The sequence below is a fragment of the Dendrobates tinctorius genome, unplaced genomic scaffold (genome assembly GCF_039654945.1).
Source record: "Dendrobates tinctorius isolate UK_male_01 unplaced genomic scaffold, ASM3965494v1 ptg000155l, whole genome shotgun sequence".
Taxonomy (NCBI): domain Eukaryota; kingdom Metazoa; phylum Chordata; class Amphibia; order Anura; family Dendrobatidae; genus Dendrobates; species Dendrobates tinctorius.
Window position 1 is genome coordinate 21,775,693 of NW_027361822.1, and position 27,964 is coordinate 21,803,656.

The following is a 27,964-nucleotide window of genomic DNA, read 5'->3' on the forward strand; positions in this document are numbered from 1 at the left end:
GGCACTGCAGCATGAAATCAACCATGTGCTGCAGACTCCCAACTGCCCAAGAAATGCTGTCCCCTGCTTGAGGCGTCATCTCTGCCTGCTCTGCATCACCCCACCCTTGCTGTACATACTGACTACTAGAGCATTGTGTACCTTCCTCCTCTGGAGAGATGTCTTCCTCCTCCATTGACTCCTCCTCATCCTCCTCACAAAGTGTCCCCTGCCTAGGCCTTTGTGAGGAACCACGTTGCGCAGACTGTCCAGAAGCAGATGGCATTTGTGACTCCTCATCCTCCACCTCTTCCAAAACCTCCCTTAGTGTTTGCAGTGTTTTTTGAAGCAGGCAGATAAGGAGGACAGTCATGCTGACTAGTGCCTCATCTGCACTCGCTATCCGTGTGGAATCATCGAAGGCACGCAAAACGTGGCAGATGTTCTTCATAGAGGCCCACTCAGTGGTGCTGAAGTGTGACCGGCGCACAGTGCGACTTGTTTGCGCCTGATGCAGCTGGTACTCCATTACTGCTGCCTGCTGCTCACACAACCGCTCCAACATATGTAACGTTGAATTCCACCTGGTGGGTAGGTCACATATGATGCGATGTTCCGGAAGGCGAAATCAGCGCTGCAGAGCTGCAATGCGCGATTTTGCCATGCTGGAACGCCGCAAGTGAGCACACTCTATGCGGACCTTGTGCAGCAGTGCATCAAGATCCGGATAGTCCCTCAGAAAGCTCTGCACGACCAAGTTGAGCACATGTGCCAGACATGGGATATGAGTGAGGTTGCCTAGGCCCAGAGTTGCCACCAGATTTCAGCCATTGTCACACACTACCAAGCCTGGCTGGAGATTCGCTGGCACAAACCAGACGTCGCTCTCCTGCTTGATGGCATTCCAGAGCTCCTGCGCTGTGTGGCTTCGATTCCCCAAATAAATTAATTTCAGTACGGCCTATTGACGTTTGGCCACGGCTATGCTCATATCGGTTGTAACAGACTCCTGCAGCGCTGATTCTGAGGAACTGGAGTATGAGGAGGAGCCAATGTGTACAGACTGGATTCCTGCAATCCTTGGAGTTGGCAGAACACGTACAGCGCCACTCTCAAGATCTGTATCCGGCTCCACAACATTGACCCAATGGGCAGTGATGGAAAGGTATCGTCCCTGTCCATGGTTACTGGTCCACGCATCGGTGGTCAGGTGGACCTTGCTACTGACGGCGTTTAGTAGTGCATGTTTAATTTTTCCCTCCACATGCTTTTGCAGAGCACGGACGGCTTGCCTGCTAAAATAAAAGCGGCTGGGCACGTTGTATTGTGGGACTGTCAATGCCATGAAGTTACGGAAAGTGTCAGTCTCCACCAGCCTGAATGAGAGCATTTCAAGGGCCAGTAGTTTGGCAATGCCAGCATTCAGCGCCTATGCTCGGGGATGGTTTGCCGAGTATGGCCGCCTTTTCTCCCATGCCTGTGCTACCGATGGCTGTAGAGCGGCCTGGGAGTGTGAGGATGACAGAGAACGTGGTGCTGAGGGTGGAATGTCACTGGATCTCTGGACAACAGTGCCAGAGGTTCTTCCATGGCGATCCTGTGAGGAAGCCGAACCAGCTGTGTGCGAGCTGGAGGAAGAGGCTATAACACGAGCTGAAGAGGTGGTAGGTGGTGCTGCAGGTTGGCCTACGTCTTCAGTGTGTCTTTGTAACTCCACCACGTGCTTGGTCCGCACATGTTTCCACATATTTGTGGTATTCAGGTTGCTGACACTTTTCCCTCTTTTGACTTTCTGATTACACAGCTTGCATTTGACAAAGCAAATGTCATCTGCAACTGTGTCAAAAAAGGACCACGCACTGCAAGTCCTGGGAGCACCCGTTTTGGGTTTTGGAAGAGGAATGCTCCTAACGGGTGCCGAAGTGGAGGCTACAGGCAACAAGTCTGCCCCCTCCCTCTCCCTCCTGTTTTGGCCGTTCGGGGAATCTCTTCCTCAGAGCTGCTCCCACCACCTTCCTGTTCCTCACGCCATGATGGGTCAAGGACCTCATCATCTACACTCCCCTCTTCAAACGCCTGCTTCTCCTGGGTAGTTTCGCCACCACAGTGCGCACCAGAAAGTGGCACCTGAGTCTCATCATCTGATGCGTACTGAGGTGTGCTGACCATAGGCACTGGCCCACCCGCCTCTTCAGATTCAGAGGGACAAAGCAGTTGCACATCACTGCATACTCCCTCTTCTTCACATTCTAGAATGCTGCTTGGCTGGCCCCCGTTTCCAAGCGAAGAGATTCAGAGAACAAACGTAGAGATGGCTCCTGTCCAGGGCACTCTGACTGCCTGGGCAGTTTGGCAGGTGGTGAAGAGACAGATGGTTGCTCTTCAGTGCTTTGGCCCTGAGAGGATGTGGAAATCATTGAAGTCGATGCATTAGCTGCCATCCATCTGACAACGGCTTCAATTTGTTTGTCCCGCAGCAGTGGGGTACAGCGAGGTGCTACAAAGCTACACATAAAGGACTGTTGCCTGGTAAAACTGGGGAATGCTGAGTCACTGGTGCCTGCAGCAGGCACAGAATCCCCACATCCTCTCCCTGCTGAAACTCCACGCCCACGACCACGTGCCTTACTCCCTGCCTTCTTCATCTTGGTAGACTAATAAAGATAGGCAGAAAAGTACAAAGGGGGGCTTAGTGTGCTTATTCCTGAACAGCTGCTAACAGGTATAAGAAACACTAATTTTATAAAGTGTGTGACTGTTGACTGGTAAAACTGGGGAATGCTGAGTCACTGGTGCCTGCAGCAGGCACAGAATCCCCACATCCTCTCCCTGCTGAAACTCCACGCCCACGACCACGTGCCTTACTCCCTGCCTTCTTCATCTTGGTAGACTGATAAAGATAGGCAGAAAAGTACAAAGGGGGGGCTTAGTGTGCTTATTCCTGAACAGCTGCTAACAGGTATAAGAAACACTAATTTTATAGTGTGTGGACTACACTTTAATATGAGCTAATGTGGCCTACACAACTCTCAAGTGGAGTGTTTGGTGAACTTTATTTACATGTTTTTTTTTTCAAAAAAACAAAAAGGATGTGACCAAAGATGTAAAAGCGATAGTATCACAAACTTTTTGGAGCTATTACAATGCAGGAAGGTAACCTACAATGCAATAGATGAGGCTCCAAAAAATAGGCTAATACTAATCTGGCTGTGGCTGCAGGGCACAAGCCAGAAAAAAGGCTCCTCTATCCACTCCTATATAGTGTTTGCAACCAACCAATGTAGATAGATACGGATGGAAGCACACTAATAGGAGAAAACAATCAGGAAGAATGAGCTGCAATAAAACAAAAGAAGGACTATATATGAGGCAGTGACGCAAGCTGAGCGGACTTCAACCAGAGGTGGCTGCAGAACACACTACAACTTGAGCTGCACTCACACACAGAGACCTCACAGACAGCCGTGAACAGTGCAGAGAACTGGGCACTAGCACTGAAAGGCTGCAGAAAGGCTCCGCTGTCTACTCCTATAGTGTTTGCAACCAATGTATATGGATACGGATGGATGCACATTAATAGGAGAATTAATGAAAAATGAGCAGCAATAAAACAAAAATATGTATGAGGCAGTGACGCACGCTGAGCGGCCTACAACCAGAGGGGGCTGCAGGACACACTACAGCGTGAGCTGCACTCACACAGACCTTGCAGACAGCTGTGAACAGCGCTGCAAGGCAAATGAAAACTACAGTGATTGATAATGTAGCCTGGGTAAAGCACAATATTATTTAGCAAATCGCTATCTCTAACTGTCCCTCAGAGTCTTGAACAGCAGCCTGTCCCTAACTGAATTCACAGCAGAGTGAACCCAAAATGGCAGCGGCGGCTTTTATAGTGCATCATGACATCATTTCAGCAGCCAATCACAGCCATGCCATTATTTAACATGCCTAACAGGATGTGCCCACACTTCTGAGGATTCCTCATTGGCTGAATCAAATCAAACTGGCTCATAGCATTATGGGAACTTCCGATTCCGGTATTCGATATGCAAAAAGTATTGGAACTCGGTATCGGAATTCCGATACCGCGAATATCGGCCGATACCCGATATTTGCGGTATCGGAATGCTCACCACTACTCCTGACCCCACACAGAAACTTCCCCTCATCCAGCACCATGACAACCAGTAGGAGCAGAGTTCTGCATACACTGAGGCCCCTGATCATGTGACCCCTGACTCCTCCCCTCCTGTGACCTCATCCCAGGTCCTGTGCGCACAGAACAGCCATATATGTGGTGTGCAGTTCTGCAGGAGGAGGTAGGTGCTGGAGATTCCCCATTACTGGGAAGAGCAGGAGGCAGTAACCCCTTCACTGCTGAGACTATTTTGGCGCTTTTTTGTTGCTACCGTCTGAGAATCCCAGCATTTTCTTCCTATTCTTCTGATAGATGCATATGACTGAACTATGGAAGACAGGAAGTAAGGAAACACGTATGGCTCATACAGTACAGTGCCCTTTTATTGGACCCTATACACAGTATAATGTTCCCCCCACACACAGTATAATATCCCCACAGTACCGCCTTCCCCCCACACACAGTATAATGTCCCCACAGTACTGCCATCCTCCCACACAGTATAATGTTCCCACAGTACCGTCATCCCCCACACACAGTATAATGTTCCCACAGTACCGCCATCCCCCCACACACAGTATAATGTTTCCACAGTACCGCCATGCCCCCACACACAGTATAATGTTCCCACAGTACCGCCATCCCCCACACACAGTATAATGTTCCCACAGTACCGCCATCCCCCCACACACAGTATAATGTTCCCACAGTACCACCATCCCCCACACACAGTATAATGTTCCCACAGTACCGCCATCCCCCCACACACAGTATAATGTTCCCACAGTACCGCCATCCCCCCAAACACAGTATAATGTTCCCATAGTACCACTATCTCCCTCCAGTATAATGTTCCCACAGTGCCGCCATCCCCCCACACACAGTATAATGTTCTCACAGTACCGCCATCCTCCCAAACAGTATAATGTATCCCCAGTACCGCCATCCCCCACACACAGTATAATGTTCCCCCAGTACCGCCATCCCCCCACATACAGTATAATGTTCCCACAGTACCGCCATCCCCCACACACAGTATAATGTTCCCATAGTACCACTATCCCCCTCCAGTATAATGTTCCCACAGTGCCGCCATCCCCCCACACACAGTATAATGTCCCCACAGTACCGCCATCCTCCCAAACAGTATAATGTTCCCCCAGTACTGCCATCCCCCCACACACAGTATAATGTTCCCACAGTACTACCATCCCCCACACACAGTATAATGTTCCCACAGTACCGCTATCCCCCCCACACACAGTATAATGTTCTCACAGTACCCCCATCCCCCACACACAGTATAATGTTCCCCCAGTACTGCCATCCCCCCACACAGAGTATAAGGTTCTTAAAGTACAGCAATCACCTCTCACACACAGTATAATGTTCCCACAGTACCGTCATCCCCCACACACAGTATAATGTTCCCACAGTACCGCCATCCCCCCACACACAGTATAATGTTCCCACAGTACCGCCATCCCACACACACAGTATAATGTTCCCACAGTACCGCCATCCCCCACACACAGTATAATGTTCCCACAGTACCACCATCCCCCACACACAGTATAATGTTCCCACAGTACCGCCATCCCCCCACACACAGTATAATGTTCCCACAGTACCGCCATCCCCCCACACACAGTATAATGTTCCCACAGTACCGCCATCCCCCCACACACAGTATAATGTTCCCACAGTACTGCCATCCCCCCAAACACAGTATAATGTTCCCCCCCGTACCGCCATCGCCCACACACACTGTATAATGTTCCCACAGTACCGCCATCCCCCACACACAGTATAATGTTCTCACAGTACCGCCATTCTCCCACACACAGTATAATGTTCCCACAGTACCGCCATCCCCCCACACACAGTATAATGTGCCCACTGTACTGCCATTCCCCACACACAGTATAATGTTCCCACAGTACCGCCATCCCCCCACAAACACTGTATAATGTTCCCACAGTACCGCCTTTTTCCCCACTCACAGTATAATGTTCCCACAGTACCGCCATCCCCCACACACAGTATAATGTTCCCATAGTACCACTATCCCCCTCCAGTATAATGTTCCCACAGTGCCGCCATCCCCCCACACACAGTATAATGTTCTCACAGTACCGCCATCCTCCCAAACAGTATAATGTTTCCCCAGTACCGCCATCCCCCACACACAGTATAATGTTCCCCCAGTACCGCCATCCCCCCACATACAGTATAATGTTCCCACAGTACCGCCATCCCCCACACACATTATAATGTTCCCATAGTACCACTATCCCCCTCCAGTATAGTGTTCCCACAGTGCCGCCATCCTCCCAAACAGTATAATGTTCCCCCAGTACTGCCATCCCCCCCACACACAGTATAATGTTCCCACAGTACTACCATCCCCCACACACAGTATAATGTTCCCACAGTACCGCTATCCCCCCCACACACAGTATAATGTTCTCACAGTACCCCCATCCCCCACACACAGTATAATGTTCCCCCAGTACCGCCATCCCCCCACACAGAGTATAAGGTTCTTAAAGTACAGCAATCACCTCTCACACACAGTATAATGTTCCCACAGAAAATTCATCCCATTCCCTACACACGTACAACTGGGACACAGCACCGACCTCCTGGATCAGTTTCCCAAGTCTGGAAATGTGCATCTGGGCCAGTGGGCCGGTGCTACAGATACATGAGCAGTTGTTATCTGCGGCATGAGATGTACATTTTAATGAAGACATTCTGGGGACAGATTATTGCTGAGGTAGAATATTGTATCTCAAGAGATCACAAGAATCATAATACTTTTTATTTCTATAGTGCCACGTATTTCGCAGCACTTTATATTTCATTGGGACTTGTACAGACAATAAAGACATAACAAAGTATGTACATTATTCGACAGACACCAAAAGGAGTGAGGTTCCTGCTCGCAAGCTACAAAGTATGAGGAAATAGGGGAAACACAAAACGTGAATGGCAAAAAGTGCTTTATTGTACGGTCCAGCCATCAATATTATAATTAGGGTATTCAAATAACGATGCAAGAACCGGTCTGACAGTGTGGACCTCAAAAGAAGGGAATATAAGTGAGGGTACTGGGTGGGATCACCTGAAGAGCACATTTTGTTGATCGGCACTGTTCTCAAAGAGCAAATAATTATCCGGTCATGCTCATCACCAGAGAATGGGAATCATTCACAGTGGAGCTACTCTATATGAAACCAGGCAATTCATGCAGATCTTGAAGCAAAACAAACGTGGCTTTTCGATCACTCTTTCTATGTTCTGCCAGCCCAAACAAACCAATTAATTTTTGCATTCTTTTCCATTTTTTGTTTTTACAGCGTTCAATGTTCGAGATAAATAAATAGTTTTATAGTACAGACGGTTATGGACGTCGTGAAAACAAATATATGCACGGTTTCTACTTTAAGAAAAATAAACAGTATTTTATCTCTAAATTTGGGATTTTTTTTAATCTAAGGGTATGTGCACACCAATTTTTATCCAAGCAAGCAGCTTCAACAAGCATCCAAGCAAGCATCTTTTTTAGTGATGAGCGAGTATATTCATTGCTCGGGTTTTCCCGAGCATGCTCGGGTGACCTCCGAGTATTTTGGCGCGCTCGGAGATTTCGTTTTTGTCAAAGTAGCTGCATGATTTACGGCTGCTAGACAGCCTGAATACATGTGGGGATTCCCTAACAAACAGGCATTCCACACATGTATTCAGCCTGTCTAGCAGCCACAAATCATGCAACTGAGACGACGAAATCTAAATCTCCGAGCCCGTCAAAATACTCGGACACCCGAGCATGCTCGGAAAAACCCGAGCAACGAGTATACTCGCTCATCACTAGTTTTTTTTCTGAAGCAGCTTCTCTGGTGGCTGTACTATCGTCTTTTGCTGCATGACTGGCATTTTTCTCTGTATCTTCCATTACAGTGTCAGACGGCTTCCTAGCAGAAGCCACCTGAAGAATAAAGATGTTACGTCTTAAAACTGTTTCAAAGTTTCCCAATCATAAAGCTGTAAAAAGAAGTGAAGTGTTCTTCACTACGTTCTTTTTTTTACAGTTATTCTTCAGGTGGATTCTTGGAGAATATCCAAAAGAAAAAGACATTCATAAGTACCCTTAGACATGTTATGTTTAAATTATTTTCTTTACAATTTCAATTTGTTTCTTGACAGGACTTGAAGACATAATCGTTTAAATCAGTGGTTCCCAAACTCCAGTCCTCGAGGACCCCAACAGGTCATATTTTCAGGATTTTCATAGTGTTTCAGATGTGAGAGAATTCCTGATGCCTTGATGATACTTCCATCACCTGTGAAATACTAAGGAAATCCTGAAAACATGACCTGTTGGGGTCCGCGAGGACTGGAGTTTGGGAAACACTGGTTTAGATGATACACTGCACTACTTATGTGTTTAACTGATGTGTAGCCTATCGGACCTCACATCTGGTAGGTTCTGATTAGCTGGGGAGTAAGCCAGATATTGAGGCCATTGTTAGTTTTTTGTATTTGCTGCTCAGTCCTGACAAACATGATCCATACAGACGACAAGCAATGGCTGAAGCAGTGATTAATATAGCAGCGATTGAGATCATGGAGGAGCCATGTAAGATATTCAACTTGTGTTCCTGTCTGTACAAGATGGGAGAATACAACATAAACACATTATATCTCCTCATATCTTCTCATAATCTCCAGTAAGTGTTTTATTACAAGGGATTCTTTATGATGTTACATCAGTTAATCTTCTCCCCTTTCAGGTCCGTACAATATCCTCTCAGTGGAGATCTTCTATATAAGAAAATTTGGCTGATTGACCTATAAAGGATGGATAGGGACAGGGACAAGGTGGTGGAGAAGATATTACACCTTACCTTAGAGATCCTCTTCCGGCTTACTGGAGAGGTGAGAGATTCTGATGACGTCACATTACATCATTCTTATCTATGGGAATAACAGATGGACAGAAATGGAGAGGTGAGGACTCTGGAAATGTCTGTAGTGAGATTTATTAATGTGTCTCTCCATAACCAGGATTACACAGTAGTGAAGAAGACCTCTAGTGAGCGCTGTCAGACCCCTGTGTCTGAGGGATGGAGAAGAACCCTGAGCACGGGGCCTCCACCTCACCCCCTGATACATGAGGACATCAATGACCAGAAAATCCTAGAACTCATCTACAAGATGATTGAGCTGCTGACTGGAGAGGTGACACTGCTGGGAATGCTGGGACATTATACAGTAAAGCTATAAAGGGATCGGGGGATGACGGTATCATTGTATGTGTCAGGTTCCTATAAGGTGTCAGGATGTTGCCGTCTATTTCTCCATGGAGGAGTGGGAGTATTTAGAAGGACACAAAGATCTGTACAAGGACGTCATGATGGAGGTTCCCCAGCCCCTCACATCACCAGGTAATAGGACTAAATGCACATGGCCTATAATTATCTGTATGTAAAGAATGAATTCAGTCCCTGTATGTGTTTCCTCCAGATCTATCCAGTAAGAGGACAACGCCAGAGAGATGTCCCTGTCCACTTCTTCCACAGGACTGTAAACAAGAAGATCACAATGTTCCTCAGGATCATCAGGTAGATGGAGAGAAGGTGTCATGAGATCTCCCCTATGATGTGTAGACGGCTGTGAAGGTCTTGTGCTCAGTCTTGTTTTATCCACCAGTATTATATGTTTTATACTTGTGTAATGAGAACGGTGGAGATGGCAGGATTAGAGCTGATCATAGATGTGACTTCTCTGTGTCTTTTACAATATTTGTTTCAGGGTAAAGATCTGAACCATATTAATACTACAGAGAAATATGCGAGGGGTGATGAGCGGTGCAAAGAGGGGATTCCTACAGATGACTACACAGGCGAGTAGTATCGACTAAATGCAGGGAAGTCACAGATTCTTCTCAGTCACTGGCCATGGCTGCTTTATTGGTGGTTTTGTCACAATTAAGTGATCACCATACTGCCACTAGACCACTGCATACTCCTATATTTTTACTTTACGTTGGCAGCATTTTTGAAACTTCCAGTGTTGTTTTAGGATGTTAGAAGGCTTAACATTTCATGTTATAGTAAACTTAAACAACATTTTTCTTCTGACCAAATCACTTTTAAAGTGACTAAGGGGCCTTCAATACCAGTCAAAATTTTGGGCACACCTGTTCATACAATGCCTTTCCTTGATGTTCTTGGAATTTGCATTTAGTAGATTCAGACTGATGGGAGCAAAACCACCAAGGAACACAATTGGAAACAAGGAGTAAAGAAATACTTGTCAAACCAACCAGAGTTTACAGCTCTAGGAAAAATTAAGAGACCACAGCACAGTTTTATAAAAATCAGCTTCTCTACATGTCTGACAGCCATTCCAGTGTCAGTTGAATTCCAATCAGAGTACACCTCATTCTACTTAATGTGCTTCTGATTAGGTGATCACCCCAACCAAATCTTATTTAATGTAGGAAATTATAAAAAAAAAACCCTGCTGTGGTGTTCACAATCCTCTTGCAATAGGACAAGCTGGATGGCAAAACAAATGCTAGTAATATCCCAAAAGTAATAGGAATGAAAAATAACTTTTAACCATGACAAAGGAGTTGAAAAGAAAAGTCTTGAGTGCCGGAAATGAAGGGCTAAATTCCGACTTTACTAGCAGAGGGATACAGTAAGCGTTATGTTGCCTCCATCCTTAAAATTTATAAGACAGCAATCCCTTACAACAAGGTCAAGCAACAGACATTGGGGACAACAAAGTTACAGACCGGCAGAGGATGAAAACGACTCTCCACTGACTAGGATGACCGTCATCTTATTCGAATGTCACTCAGCAACTGCAGGATGACATCAAGTGACCTACAAAAGGAATGGAAAATGGCAGCTGGGGTGAAGTGCACGGCAAGAACAGTTCATAACAGGCTCCTAGAGGCAGGGCTCAAGTCATGTAAAACTAGAAAAAAGCCTTTCATCACTGATAAGCAAAAGAGAGCCGGGTTGAAGTTTGCCAAAGACCATAAGGATTGAACCATAGAGGACTGGAGTAAGGTGATCTTCTCTGATGAGTCTAATTTTCAGCTTTGCCCAACACATGGTCGTCTAATGGTTAGACGTGGAGAGGCGTACAAGGCACTGTGTCTTGCACCCACTGTGAAATTTGGTGGAGGATCGGAGATGATCTGGAAATGCTTCAGCAAGGCTGGAATTGGACAAGTTAATCTTTGCGAAGGATGGATGAATCAAGCCACATACAAGGTTATCCTGGAAAAACAGTTGATTCCTTCTGCTCAGGCAATGTTCCCCAACTCTGAGGACTGGTTTTTCCAGCAGGATAATGCGCCATGCCTCACAGCTAGGTCAATCAATGTGTGGATGAAGGACCACCACATCAAAACCCTGTCATGGCCAGTCCAATCTTCAGACCTGAACCCCATTGAAAACCTCTGGATGTAATCAAGAGGAAGATGGATTGTCACAAGCCATCAAACAAGAACTGCTTACATTTTTGTACCAGGAGTGGCATAAGGTCACCCAAAAGCAGTGTGAAAGACAGGTGGAAAGCATGCCAAGACGCATGAAAGCTGTGACTAAAAATCATGGTTATTCCACAAAATATTGATTTCTGAACTCTTCCTGAGATAAAACATTAGTATTGTTGTTACTAAATGATTATGAACTTGTTTTCTTAGCATTATTTGAGGTCTGCAAGCACTGCATTTTTTTGTTCTTTTGACCATTTCTCATTTTCTGAAAATAAATACAAAATTTAGTGCTTGGAAATTCGGAGACATGTTGTCAGTAGTTTATAGAATTAAAGCGCAATTTATATTTTACTCAAAAATATACCTATAAAGAGAAAAATCAGACAAACTGAAAATTTTGCAGTGGTCTCTTAATTTTTGTTAAATCTTTCATTTACCAATGTACCTCCCTTTTCCTCTGATGACAGCCTTGCTTCCCCTTGTCATTCAAGCAGCTTCATCAGTCGTCACCTGAAATAACCTTACAACAGGCTTGAGCGAGTTTCTAGAGATGCAGAGAACTTTTTGGATGTTTTTCCTTCCCTCTGAGCCCAACTCATCCCAAACCAGCTCAGTTTGGTTCAGGATTGATGATTGTGAAGCTTATGTTATCTGTCACAGGCTCTGTCCCTCCCCTTCTTGTCCACATAGCCCACACAAAACCTTTAGTGTTTTGAGTCATTGCCCTGTTGCAACATAAATAATGGTTCCACTGAGTACAAACGTAATTGTATGACGGTTGCTGTAGAACACTGTGGCAGCCATGCTTGGTAAGTGTGTCTAGAATTTGGAATAAATTGCCTACAATGTCATCATCTAAGCAACACCATACCATCACAACTCAGTCAGGACACATGTAAAATTGTATTTAAAGTCTGCTTAGAAAAGAGCATTGTGCTGACAGATAGAACTCTGTAAAAAGTGTTACTGGTAACTAGTGTTGAGCGATACCATCCAATATCGTGAAATATTGGATCGGACCGATACCCAAAAAGTATCGGATACCACTGATTCCGATACCGTAAACCAATGCAAGTCAATGGGACAGAAATATCGGAATTAAAAAAAACCCCTTTCTTTCCTTGTAGATTAATTCTACATGAAGAAAAACAACTAAGAATAATGTAGAATGTATTGGGGGAGGTGGAGGAGACATTAAAGGCATAGAGGTTTAGCCCAATCAAATGGAATAGCAGGAATTAATTTTTTTTTTTTAAGACGTTCGGAGTTACAAAGATATTGATTATGTTAAGCTTTTTTATATTTTGTCAGATATGTATGTTTCACTACTTCCATGCTCTTCACCTTCTTTTTTAGTTCTCCCACACTTTCTCCTTCATGATCCTCAGCAACAGCAGCATCTTTTTCATCAACTTCTTCTTCACCTTATTCATCTTCTTCTTCACCTTCTTCCTATTATTCTTTTTTTTTACATTCTTCATATTCTTCTTATTCAACTATTATTCTTCTTCATATTCTACTTCTTCATCTTCTTCCTATTCTTCTTCTTCATCATATTCTTATTTGTGACAGTCATTCCTGTAGTTGTTATCTATAAAAGTTTGAAGATTACACCTTCCGTTCTGCCTGTCACAAAAGATTTACAACAGGATTTGTCCACGTTCAGTTTGGCCTGCAGAAGCAGGCATTTTCCAGGGGCACCACGAGGAGGAACGGACTCACCCCCATACACTGCTTAGTCTTCTTCTGCTTATAATTTAGATAATATCTTTTGCTCTGATTTTTAGTCTTCTGCTTTTTGTTCTTCTGCTTTTTGTTCTTCTACTTCTTGGTCTTCTGTCTCTTGTTCTGTATCTTGGTGGTAGTCTTCATGTTCTTTGTCCTTTTGGACATCTTCTTCAGGGTCATCTTTTTGGTCTTCTTCGGGGTGGTCTTCCGGGTCGTCGTCTTCAGGGTCATCGTTCTCGTGGTCGTCGTCTTCTTCGGGGTGGTCTTCAGGGTCGCCGTCTTCAGGGTCGTCGTCAGGGAGATCCAGAGTGATAACAAAAGCCATTTCCAATAGCTTGAACTTGGAAATGTAGCAGAAGGTACAAGAAGGCTGAGGAACTGCCGAGAACCAGCTGACGGTACTGGAACCAGGATGGGTAGCAGAAGCTGCAAGAGCCAATGGAACTAACGAGGACCAGCTGACAGTGCTGGAACCCGGAGTGGCAGCAGAAGGAACAAGAGCCAATGGCACTACCGAGGACCAGCTGACTGTACTGGAACCTGGTTACTAAGCAGGAGGTACCTGTGCTAGAAAGCACTACCAAGGACCAGCAGACGTTGCTGGAACTCGGATACCGAGAAGGAGGCACCTAAGCCAAAGGCACTGCCGAGAACCAGCTGACGGTGCTGGAACTCAGATATCGAGAAGGAGGCACCTCAGCCAAAGGCACTGCCGAGAACCAGCTGACGGTGCTGGAACCCGGATGGGTAGCAGAAGCTGCAAGAGTCAACGGAACAAGCGAGGACCAGCTGACGGTGCTGGAACCCGGAGGGGCAGCAGAAGGAACAAGAGCCAATGGCACTACCGAGGACCAGCTGACGGTGCTGGAACCCGGTTACTAAGCAGGAGGTACCTGTGCTAGAAAGCACTACCAAGGACCAGCAGACGTTGCTGGAACTCGGATACCGAGAAGGAGGCACCTCAGCCAAAGGCACTGCCGAGAAACAGCTGACGGTCCTGGAACCCGAATGGGTAGCAGAAGGTACCCATGAAAAACAAAGTTGCAAGGCCGCGAGCCGGCCGCAGTTATCGAAACCCACAGTCCTACAGGGGGTGCTTGTCCTATTGGCACTACGGAACCAGCCTTTGTTGCCAGATCCCGCAGCCCACATAGGAAGCCCATAAACTGCAGGCACCGTAGACTCGGCTAACCTGACCGCAACACGACAGGACAACGTATTGTTGGCAAAGTGACATTGACACTTCCCGGAAACAGCAGGCGTGCTGGAACCAGGCTGGGCAGGAGGGAATACCTGTGCCAAAGACAAAGCCGGGAAACAGCTGGCAATGCTGGAACCCAGGGAAAATACTACAAACAGAGTGGAGACAGAGGCCTAATTGGAGCAAGTTTAAAATCTGTAGTTGTGTGAGTGTGGACAGAGCAGGAGAAATTGCCAGACACACAGCTGGGGATCAGATGACATTTCGGAACCCCAATAACACTGGAGCATATGTTGACTGTGCAGACGGCACTTCTGAGCAGCAGCTGGCGATGTTGGAGCCCAGGGTCAATCAAGGTGTAGGCTGAGGCCTAATTTCATCAAGTTTAATATCTGTTGTAGACTACTACTGATTTTAAACGTGCTCCAATTAGGCCTCTGTCTCCACTCTATCTCTAGTATTTACCCTGGCCTCCAACACCGCCAGTTGCTGCTCAGAAGTGCCATCTGCACAATCAACACTTGTTCCTGTGTTACAGGGGTTCAGTAACGTCAGCTGATCCCCTGATGTGTGTCCGGCAATGTCTCCTGCTCTGTCCACATTCCCACTACTAGTTGCTTGCGTTGAGAAACATGTGATGGTGTCTCCGTGGCTTGTGTTTTGCATATTTTTACATATTTCCCATAAGGGATGGGGGCTTTGCTCTAGAATCACTGCGTTGAGAAACATGTGATGGTGTCTCCGCAGTGTTGGATGTTGATCTCCATGAGTTCTTTCATCCTCATTTTTCATAGTCTTCTACTAGGCATTGCTCCTACTGGCCAGTTTCCTACTCCACACTGATGAGGGGCAATACCCCCGAAACAGCTGTCGGTGGATAGATACCATGTTTTGGCATAGGTGGTTTCCTTCATTGGAGACTGCCCTTCCCGTGGTTGTTCCTTCCCGGGGAAAGACCTGGCTAGTCATTGCTTGCGTTGAGAAACATGTGATGGTGTCTCCGCTGCTTGTGTTTTGCATATTTTTACATATTTCCCATAAGGGATGGGGGCTTTGCTCTAGAATCACTGCGTTGAGAAACATGTGATGGTGTCTCCGCAGTGTTGGATGTTGATCTCCATGAGTTCATTCATCCTCATTTTTCACAGTCTTCTACTAGGCATTGCTCCTACTGGCCAGTTTCCTACTCCACACTGATGAGGGGCAATACCCCAAAACAGCTGTTTGTGGATGGATACCATGTTTTGGCATAGGTGGTTTCCTTCATTGGAGACTGCCCTTCCCGCGGTTGTTCCTTCCCGGGGAAAGGGGAAAGACCTGGCTAGTCATTGCTTGCGTTGAGAAACATGTGATGGTGTCTCCGTGGCTTGTGTTTTGCTCTCCTGCTTGATGGCATTCCAGAGCTCCTGCGCTGTGTGGCTTCGATTCCCCAAAGAAATTAATTTCAGTACGGCCTGTTGACGTTTGGCCACGGCTGTGCTCATATCGGTCGTAACAGGCTCCTGCAGCACTGATTCTGAGGAACTGGAGTATGAGGAGGAGTCAATGTGTACAGACTGGATTTCTGCAATCGTTGGAGTTGGCAGAACACGTACGGCGCCACTGTCAAGATCTGTACCCGGCTCCACAACATTGACCCAATGGGCAGTGAGGGAAAGGTATCGTCCCTGTCCATGGTTACTGGACCAAGCATCGGTGGTCAGGTGAACCTTGCTACTGACGGCGTTTAGTAGCACATGTTTAATTTTTCCCTCCACATGCTTTTGCAGGGCAGGGACGGCTTGCCTGCTGAAATAAAAGCGGCTGGGCACGGTGTATTGTGGAACTGCCAATGCCATGAAGTTACGGAAGGTGTCAGTCTCCACCAGCCTGAATGAGAGCATTTCAAGGGCCAGTAGTTTGGCAATGCCGGCATTCAGAGCCTGTGCTCGGGGATGGTTTGCCGAGTATGGCCGCCTTTTCTCCCATGCCTGTGCTACCGATGGCTGTAAAGTGGCCTGGGATTGTGAGGATGACAGGGAACGTGGTGCTGTGGGTGGAATGTCACTGGGTCTCTGGACAACAGTGCCAGAGGTTCTTCCATGGCGATCCTGTGAGGAAGCTGAACCAGCTGTGTGTGAGCTGGAGGAAGAGGCTACAACATGAGCTGAAGAGGTGGTAGGTGGTGCTGTAGGTTGGCCTACGTCTTCAGTGTGTCTTTGTAATTCCACCACATGCTTGGTCTGCACATGTTTCCACATACTTGTGGTATTCAGGGTGCTGACACTTTTCCCTCTTTTGACTTTATGATTACACAGCTTGCATTTGACAAAGCAAATGTCATCTGCAACTGTGTCAAAAAAGGACCACGCACTGCAAGTCCTGGGAGCACCCGTTTTGGGTTTTGGAAGAGGAATGCTCCTAACGGGGGCCGAAGTGGAGGCTACAGGCAACCAAGTCTGCCCCCTCCCTCTCCCTCCTGTTTTGGCCGTTCGGGGAATCTCTTCCTCAGAGCTGCTCCCACCACCTTCCTGTTCCTCACGCCATGATGGGTCAAGGACCTCATCATCTACACTCCCCTCTTCAAACGCCTGCTTCTCCTAGGTAGTCTCGCCAGCACAGTACGCACCAGAAAGTGGCACCTGAGTCTCATCATCTGATGCATACTGAGGTGTGCTGACCATAGGCACTGGCCCACCCGCCTCTTCAGATTCAGAGGGACAAAGCAGTTGCGCATCACTGCATACTCCCTCTTCTTCACATTCTAGAATGCTGCTTGGCTGGGCCCCTGTTTCCAAGCCAAGAGATTCGGAGAACAGAAGTAGAGATGGCTCCTGTCCAGGGCTCTCTGACTGCCTGGGCAATTTGGCAGATGGTGAAGAGACAGATGGTTGCTCTTCAGTGCTCTGGCCCTGCGAGGATGTGGAAGTCATTGAAGTTTATGCGTTAGCTGCCATCCATCCGACAACGGCTTCAATTTGTTCGTCCCGCAGCAGTGGGGTACGGCTAGGTCCTACAAAGCTGCGCATAAAGGACTGTTGCCTGGTAAAACTGGGGGATGCTGAGTCACTGGTGCCCGCAGCAGGCACAGAATCCCCACGTCCTCTCCCTACTGAAACTCCACGCCCACGACCACGTGCCTTGCTCCCTGCCTTCTTCATCTTGGTAGACTGATAAAGATAGGCAGAAAAGTACAGAGGGGGGCTTAGTGTGCTTATTCCTGAACAGCTGCTAACAGGTATAAGAAACACTAATTTTATAAAGTGTGTGGACTACACTTTAATATGAGCTAATGTGGCCTACACAACTGTCAAGTGGAGTGTTTGGTGAACTTTATTTACGTGTTTTTTTTATCACAAACTTTTTGGAGCTATTACAATGCATGAAGGTAACCTACAATGCAATAGATGAGGCTCCAAAAAATAGGCTAATACTAATCTGGCTGCGGCTGCAGGGCACAAGCCAGCAAAAAGGCTCATCTATCTCCTATATAGTGTTTGCAACCAACCAATGTAGATAGATACAGATGGAAGCACACTAAGAGGAGAAAACAGGAAAAATGAGCTGCAATAAAACAAAAAAAAGACTATGTATGAGGCAGTGATGCACGCTGAGCAGACTACAACCAGAGGTGGCTGCAGAACACACTACAACGTGAGCTGCACTCACACACAGAGACCTCACAGACAGCCGTGAATAGTGCAGAGAACTGGGCACTAGCACTGAAAGGCTGCAGAAAGGCTCCGCTGTCTACTCCTATAGTATTTGCAACCAATGTATATGGATACGGATGGATGCACACTAATAGGAGAATTAATGAAAAATGAGCAGCAATAAAACAAAAATATGTATGAGGCAGTGACGCACGCTGAGCGGCCTACAACCAGAGGTGGCTGCAGGACACACTACAGCGTGAGCTGTACTCACACAGACCTTGCAGACAGCTGTGAACAGCGCTGCAAGGCAAAAGAAAGCTGCAGTGATTGATAATGTAGCCTGGGTAAAGCACAATATTATTTAGCAAATCGCTATCTCTAACTGTCCCTCAGAGTCTTGAACAGCAGCCTGTCCCTAACTGAATTCACAGCAGAGTGAACCCGAAATGGCGGCGGCTTTTATAGTGCATCATGACATCATTTCAGCAGCCAATCACAGCCATGCCATTAGTTAACATGCCTACATGCCTAACAGGATGTGCCCACACTTCTGAGGATTCCTCATTGGCTGAATCAAATCAAACTGGCTCATAGCATTATGGGAACTTCCGATTCCGGTATTCAATATGCAAAAAGTATCGGAACTCAGTATCGGAAATTCTGATACCGCGAATATCGGACCCGATATTTGCGGTATCGGAATGCTCAACACTACTGGTAACACAATAGTGTCCATATAAATCAACACTAAATATACAAACAGGGGTCTTACAGAGGCTGAAACAGAAATTACCAAGCAGAACAAAGTAAGGGATAACATATAAGTGGCCGACAAATTTGCCTAAAAGGACCGTATCAACCACCCCAACGCGCTTTTCGGCGCAGTGCCTTTTACATGTGTCCTGACTGTTTGTCATTTTTGTGGCCGTGTCTCTAATTAAGTCGAGTTCACCACTGCCATCCTTGTCTTTTTACAACTTTTTATTTTGAGTTTCATTATTACTTCAATAAAGTTTAGTATTTTTATGGATTTGTATGAGCTGTGCTTTTTTTTCTCATCAGATTTTTCTTAACAGTTGATGTTGAGATGTGTCTGCTGATTGATGTCTTTGCTTTATTTATGAGGGTTGTTATCTAAGGTGCTATAAACTTGCATTTTTTGAGGCTTTAAACTGTAATAAACTTATCCTCTGCATCAGAGGTAATTTTTGTCTTTCCTTTCCATGAGCGGTCTTCATCACATCCAGTTTCATCACAGTGACTGATGGGTTTTCATAAATGCACATGAGGATACCTTCAAGGTTCTAGCAATTTTACAAATTGATAGTTCTTCATCTCTTATCACTAAGGTGGAAAATCTCTGACTCATGGGCTGTTGGCCTTTTAATCGCCTTGGTGACATTTCCTCCTTCTACTGGGCTTATCATTGCAAACAGTCGACTACGCTCTAGACCAATGCAGATGCGAGTAGCAACATCATTAATACCACCTAACATAGAACATCTCACCAAGATGCTCCAGCTATCAAATTCGGGGAGAGTTAATTAAATGTCTGAAAAAATATAGCAGAATAATATTTAAGTTGATCATTTTGTATGGTCCGCGAATGATGGTATAAATATTCAAATGGGCCCTTTTCAGAAAAAACACTCAGTCATTTCTCTTTACTAATTTGAGTGGTTTTTGACATACTCTGGCTTTAGACTGTTGTGGACCAGGGCTCAAAACTACTGTGTACCAACACTGCCTCTGCGAAACACAATCAGTGGTCACAAACGCTTTCTGAAGGCCCATGATTTGACAAATGAACTCTTGACAAGGCAACCTCTTCATTGGAAGTCATTCCAAGTGACTGTGTAATTAAGCTGCTTGAGAGAAACTGGAGGGCGTATAGTTGTCTTTAGAGTAAAAGGGGGAGTGTTTGAAAAATCTAAGGTTTGATACATATTCTGGTTTGTTTCATACATGTTTCTTTTATCATAGTTTCTAAATGTGTCATTTCATTGTTTTACTGCCTTCAATCTGATTCTACAATATGCACATTCCATTAGGAACAAGTACAGCCATTGCATGAACAGGTGTGTCCAAAATTGTGACTCGTACTGTATCTTTTAGAGCATTTCACTGCTCCTAATATCAATAACTGCATTCAGGAAGTTTATTAGCCTTTAGGGGCTTCACATGTATTGACATAAATGCGAATGCAAAAATGAATTTTTTTTTTTTTTTTGTAAAATGTTTATGAAGCCCCAGTAATTTTCATTTCTCATGGGGAAAGTCTACGGTTGGATTGTAATTTGTGAACTGTTTTTTTTTCCTTGTGGAATAATTCAATTATGCTACATAACTTGCAATTGTTTGTAGAAATGTAAGAATATCATTTCTAAGAATATTTTATCCAAAATAATTATTTTGTTTTGGCAGATGACTGTACTAATGGATCAGAGGGACAGCTGACATCTTCTGTTTTTAAATCCGATGACTTTTATGTCACAGAAGATTCAATTGAAGTGAATTCCATTATTCCAAATATACCATCATCCCTTTACAGCAAAGATCTATCATCTGATCCTTTTAAACAAATGCTATCTTCTGATTCATCACAGACTATTGAGAAAAATAAATGTCGCAAAAGAGTAGTTAAAAATCAAAGTGATTTTACAGGAAAGAAAACATTTTCTTGTTTAGAGTGTGGGAAATATTTTAACCAGAAATCACATCTTGCTACACATCAGAGACGTCACACAGGGGAGAAACCATTTTCATGTTCAGAATGTGGCAAATGCTTTGCACAGAAACCAAATCTGGTTAGACACCAGAAACTTCACACAGGGGAGAAGCCTTATTCATGTTCCGAATGTGGGAAGTGTTTCGCAATTAAATTACATCTTATTACACATGAAAGAAGCCACACAGGGGAGAAGCCATATTCATGTTCAGAATGTGGGAAATGTTTTCAAGATAAATCACATCTTCCATCACACCAGAGAAGTCACACAGGGGAGAAACCATTTTCATGTTCAGAATGTGGGAAATGTTTTGCACAGAAACCAAATCTGGTTAGACACCTGAAACTTCACACAGGGGAGAAGCCATATTCATGTTCAGAATGTGGGAAAGGTTTTCCAACTAGTTTACATCTTGTCACACATAAGAGAAGTCACACAGGGGAGAGGCCATTTTCTTGTTCAGAATGTGGGAAATGTTTTGCAGACAAATCACATCTTACTACACATCAGAGAACTCACACAGGGGAGAGGCCATTTTCTTGTTTAGAATGTGGGAAATGTTTTGCAAAGAAGTCAAATCTGGTTAATCACCAGAGAATTCACACAGGGGAGAAGCCATTTTCATGTTCAGAATGTGGGAAATGTTTTACAGATAAATCACATCTTGCTACACATCAGAAAATTCACACAGGGGAGAAGCCGTTTTCGTGTTCAGAATGTGGAAAATATTTTGCTCACAAATGTAATCTTCTAAAACATCAAAAATCTCACAAGGGATAAGGCATTATCATATCTAGAAAGTGAGAGGATCATATTTTGTTGGCCATATAACAAAACTCACACGGTTAGAGGCAATATAATTGAATTACAAATTATACAATAAACAAGGTTATTTTTTGCCTCTGCGAGGTTGTGTGTAATTTAATAGCAACAAGAAACAAACACAACATTTTACATTCAATATATGAAAAAATACAGTGCTTACAAAATTAATCAAAAGATGAAATAAAAAGACATACACCTAAGTTAAAAACAATATAAAACAAAAAGGCTAAATAAAGTGAGCCCTTATAGAATATAATGATATTTGGACTGGCTTCTACCTTTGTACACGTACCTTGAGGACCCAGAGCATTCTAATGAAAATCCTAGTGCCTATTGTACAGGATAATGCAATTAATAACTGACAAAACTGGCCTACAAAATGTTACATTTTTGTGTTAAATGCATGAAATAGGCTGTTTCTTATGGTAATGTGTCCCCTGATTCCAAATCTGCTTTCAGAATTTTTCTATAGGGAAGGAATTTTGAGTAACATGGTTTACTTTTTTGAAAATGTTTTATTTTTAACAGAAATTACTTATTACAAATTTTAGTTTTTATAATTATTTTAAAAATTTGTTAAATGATCTTGAATATTTAGCTGCATGCGCGTCCTTTTTCAGTCCCCAACAGGAGTCTGTGAGCATTATTAAGCTCCATTTTCCTTTATATCGGCCTTCAAGTAGCGCCATGTCCTGATGAGACCGCCCTCGTGCTCATCACTGACATTTTTAAGGTTATCAGGGAAAAAATCTAAATGGGAGTCCAGGAAATGCGTTTTGAAAGACAGATTGCATCCCAGTTCTTTGTAGCGTTGTAGTAACACTGTCACAAGATCTCTATAGTTTGGGGCTTTATAGTTGCCCAGGAAGTTCAGCACTACATTTTTGAACAAGTCCCACGCTGGTGCCTCAGTTTCGCTTAGTTGCGTGGCAAAATCAGTTTCTTTCAGAATTTAAATAATTAAAATTTGCGCTTAATAATTAACCCCTTTGGCTTGTAGTGAACTATAAAATACACACAAATAAATTGGATTGCTCCTAATTAGGTAGTTATTACCTTAAGGTGTAATCTGAGTAGATGTCACGACTCCAGAGGACCAGTAAAGTAGTGAGAGCTGTATATCTTGATGTGAAGTCAGATTAAATGATATTTGCCAGATAAACGTGGGTTAATACCACGGCTCTTCAGGAGTGCTGTCCCGGACAGACACTCCACGCTCCCCTCTTCCAGCGGCGCGCCGGCATGCAGTGGGCACGATGTGAATCTGTGGCATGAGATGAGCCAACAGGACCTTCGTGATGTCACCGGTCACGTGATAGATTACAGAGAGCGCAGTGGACCTATTCTCCGACTAGTTTTGGAAAAAACGATGAAGGATGCACCAGACCATAAGACGCACCTAGGTTTTAGAGGAGGAAATTAGGGAAAAAAATCTGGTCAATTCTGTACTTATTATTCCCTATTCAGGTATGTATAGTTCCCTCATCCCTATTCTGGTATGCATGGCCCCGTCATCCCTATCCTGTATGCATAGATCCCTCATCCCTATCCTGGCAGGAATGATCGCCTGCATCCCTATACTAGTATGCATGGCCCCATCCCTATCCTGGTATGTATGGCCCCATCCCCATATTCATGAATATTCATTTCTCTTAAGTAGCGGCACACGTGACTGCGGGCAGTAGCAGGAAGCCGGTGGCTGATACTGCGTGCTACTGAAGAGCAATGAATACTCACTGCTCTATGCGCGCACATTCCCAGCGATTATTCCGGCAGCTGTGCTCTGCTTGTGAGCAGTTCATGACGTCCCTGCCATGTGCTGCTTACAAGCATTAAGCAGTTGCTGCCACCAGAGCAAGACGCTGCGAGGGAGCACCTGGTAGGTAGGTGTAATGGTTTGGGTTTTTTTAATGTTTTCTGATGGGGCCATGCATATCAGTATGGTGATGGGGGCTAATTATAAGGATGGGGCCATGTATACCAGCACCAGGGTTATAATAATAATTTTATTTCTATAGTGCCAACATATTACACAGCACTTTACATTATAGAGAGGACTTGTACAGACAATAGACATTACAGCATAACAAACAGATCAAAACAGATGCCAAGAGGAATGAGGGCCCTGCTTGCAAGCTTACAATCTGAGGTAAAAGGGGAGACACGAATGGTGGATGGTAACAAATTGCTTTCTTTTGGACCAGCCATAGTGTAAGAATCGGGTGTTCATGTAATGATGCATGAACCAGTTATCGGCCTAAGTATGTAACAGTACAGACAAGAGGGCTATTAAATGCATAAAGCATATGAGAACATGATACGAGGAGCCTGGTTATGGTAAAAATTTTGAATGGGTCACACAGGGATAGGTTAATGCGTTGAGGCGGTAGGCCAGTCTGAACAAATGCGTTTTTAGGGCACGCTTAAAACTGTGGGGATTGGGGATTAATCGTATTAACCTGGGTAGTGCATTCCATAGAATTGGGGCATCACTTGAAAAGTCTTGGAGACAGGAGTGGGAGGTTCTGATTATTGAGGATGTTAACATCAGGTCATTAGCAGAACGAAGGGCACAGGTTGGTTGGTAGACTGAGACGAGGGAGGAGATGTAGGGTGGTGCTGAGCCATGGAGTGCTTTGTGGGTGAGGGTAATAAGTTTGTACTGGATTCTGGAGTGGATGGGTTACCAGTGCAATGACTGGCACAAGGTAAAGGCATCGGTATAACGATTGGTGAGGAATATGATCCTGGCTGCAGCATTCAAGACAGAATGGAGAGGGGAGAGTTTGGTAAGAGTGAGACCGATTAGTAAAGAGTTACAATAGTCCAGACGAGAATGAATAAGAGAAACAGTAAGAGTTTTTGCAGAGTTGAAAGTAAGAAAAGGTCGAATTCTAGAAATGTTTTTGCGCTGCAGATAACAAGAGCGAGCCAGTGATTGGATGTGGGGGGTGAATGAAACCTTGGAATCAAGTATATCCCCAAGACAGCGGACATGTTGCTGGGGAGTAATAATTGGAACTACACACAAAAATGGCAATGTCGGGCATAGGTAGGTTAGTAGAGGGAAGAAACACGAGTTCAGTTTTTGACGGGTTCAGTTTCAGACAGGGAGGACAATCACTTGTTTTCTAAAAAGGCAGGTGTGATATCAGGAGAAGTGTATAATTGGGTGTCATCAGCATAGAGATGGTACTGGAAACCAAATCTACTGATTGTTTGTCCAATAGGGGCAGTGTACAAGGAGAAGAGGAGGGGGCCTAGGACTGATCCTTGAGGAACCCCAACAGTAAGGGGAAGGTGAGAGGAGGAGGAATCGGCAAAAGATACAGTAAAGGAGCGGTCAGAGAGATAGGAGGAGAACCAGGAGAGAACGGTGTCCTTGAGGCCGATGGAGTGGAGCATAGTGAGGAGCAGCTGATGATCCACAGTGTCGAATGCTGCGGAGAGATCCAAGAGAATTAGCATGGAGTAGTGACCATTAGATTTAGCTGTTAGTAGATCATTAGAGACTTTAGTGAGGGCAGTTTCAGTAGAGTGTTAAGAGCGAAAACCAGATAATAGACGGACGTGGACCAGGTGTTCCAGGAGTTTAGAGATGAAGGGAAGGTTAGAGACAGGTCTATAGTTAGCGGCACAGTTTTGGTCGAGTAGTGAACATATATTTCCCTTAAAAACAATTATTTAATTTTTACTTTAGTAAAAACACCTGACCCCATGTAAAGGGTAATAAAAAACCCAAAAATAAACTATACAATAATCCTGCCTGCCAAGACCCTACAATATACCTGAACTGGCTCCTTCCTTGTCGTGGAGATTGGCACCCTAAGAAACGATTGTTTGGCGCCCCCACTCAACGTGGACTATCCCTCTCTCCCCTGATATAACCCTATAAATATGGGTGGGAAAACAATATAGCAAAGAAATGAAAGGAATAGAGCCTTATATAATATAACACATTTCATAAGGTAGGATTGCCACCTAGGACTGGCAGACAAGAACAGCAAAAACAAAAAAAAAACAAAACACACAAAAAAAGCCACCAAATGCATCAATGGCAAATGTCTAGTAAAATAGTCCTAGAGACACAGCAGCATAATCATATCAGTGAGTAACACTATACCTCAATAATCAATATACCATCATCCTATTAGAGGGTATCCAAAAAAGTAACTCCTAAGCCATAAAAACACCAAAGCTTTAGATAAAGCAATATACATATATATAGCAGAGCAAATAATTAGAACTTAGCATGTGTTGAGGCCACACCGACACGTTTCCCTGTTAGCACGGCTCATCAGGAGGAATGGATGATAAAGATGCCGGATGCCATGATGATGCTGGGCATGGCCGGCGGTCTAAAAAGGGGGATTTAAATAATCCCTGTTTGATCAATCGCCATAATATGCTCCGCCCACCTAATGGTCAGCGGTATCACATTCAAGTCATATGATTACTTCATTCCCCACTTCCCTCTCACCTGCGGTCCATGCTGGCGTGCATTCCACAACCCAGCCCTATGCGCTCCATGGACTCACAGGAAACGCTCAGATCATGTGACTTACGTCACTTCCGGTTTCGGGAATCCAAAGCTCCGATCATGTGACTATCGTCGCTTCTATTTTTAGTGATTTACAACTCCATAAAAATAGCAATCATACGCAATAGAAGTCTCTCACCTGATCAAGCTTATTTATAAGCCCCGGACTTTAAATATCGTTAGTAAAAATACGGCGCATACATATAGATAGTAACCATAGTAATGTATAACCACATCAGAATACTCATGCGCAATAAGGGTCTCTTTTGGTCGAGGGATGGTTTTTTAAGCAATGGATGTACTGTATGATGGCATGCTTAAATGAGGAGGGAAAGGTACTGGAAGAGAGCGAGAGGTTGACTATTTTTGCTAGGTGAGTGGTGACAGCAGGGGAAAGGGACTGGAGGAGATGTGACAGAATAGGGTCACTGGTGCAAGTGGTAGGACGAGAAGATGCAAGGAGCCTGATTACTTCTGTGACTGGTTCAAAATCATAGAGTGAGGTAAATACAGTGGGGGAGGGAGGACAGTGCATGGTATGAGGGGATTGGGAGATAATTTCCTGTCGGATATGGTCAATTTTTTCTTTGAAATAATTGGCCAGATCATCAGCGTGGAGATCTGTGGTTGGGGCCTGCACTCATGGGTTGAGTAGGGAATGAAAAGTGTCAAAGAGACGTTTAGGGTTATTGGATAGTGAGGTGATGAGGGTGTTGAAATAGGTTTGTTTGGAGAGGTAAAGGCCAGTGTTGTATGTTTTAAGCATAAACTTATAATGGATGAAATCTTCGGGTAGATTGGATTTTCTCCACAGACGTTCGGTGCACCTAGAGCACCGCTGCAGGAAACGTGTATGTAGCGTGTGCCACGGTTGTTGCTGACTGTGCTGTGTTGTTCTATGTATAGGAGGTGTAGTTTCATCCAGGGCACTTTGATGTGTTTCATTGTAGTGCTTTAGGGCAGCATGGTGGCTCAGTGGTTAGCACTGCAGCCTTGCAGTGCTGGAGTCCTGGGTTCATATCCCACCAAGGACAACATCTGCAAGGAGTTTGTATGTTCTCCCCGTGTTTACGTGGGTTTCCTCCGAGTATTCCGGTTTCCTCCCACATTCCAAAGACATTCTGATGGGGATTTTAGATTGTGAGCCCCATCAGGGACAGCAATGATAATGTGTGCAAACTGTAAAGCGCTGCGAAATATGTCAGTGCTATATAAAAATAAAGATTATTATTTTATTATTATTAATGCTTCAGTGCATGAATCAGGACTTCATAAGTTTCTGGGTGTTGATGGCCTGTATCTATTATATAAAGCTCAAGTGTGTGTATGTATGTATGTATGTTCGGGATTGGCATCCGCACCGTCGCAGCTACAACCACAAAATTTGGCACAGTCACACGTCTGGACCCCGAGAGCATCCTAGGCTATGTTGTGAGGCGAAATTTTAACCCCACGCGTTCCAATTCACCAAACAATTTTGCCCCTATCTACATAATGGGGAAAAAGTGTGTGCGCATCAAGCCCCGCCCCTCATTATGATGTCACAATGGTTGCCATAGCGACGCTGATTCATCATAGGTTGCAAGCCCTGCCACTCATTATGATGTCATAATGGTTGACTATGGGATGGAGGGTGTGTGATGGGTATTTGGGCACTGGACTAT

General features: G+C 44.8%; 1 protein-coding gene across 1 annotated transcript in view; it reads left to right on the plus strand.

The window, feature by feature from the left end:
• The window catches only part of LOC141051015 (uncharacterized), a 149,202-nt gene that overhangs the window by 49,071 nt on the left and 72,167 nt on the right, over positions 1–27,964 (plus strand). Inside the window, exons 4-5 of the mRNA XM_073547802.1 lie at positions 9,447–9,570; positions 9,650–9,747. Coding sequence (XP_073403903.1) covers positions 9,447–9,570; positions 9,650–9,747 — 222 coding nt within the window. The remainder of the gene's footprint in view (positions 1–9,446; positions 9,571–9,649; positions 9,748–27,964) is intronic.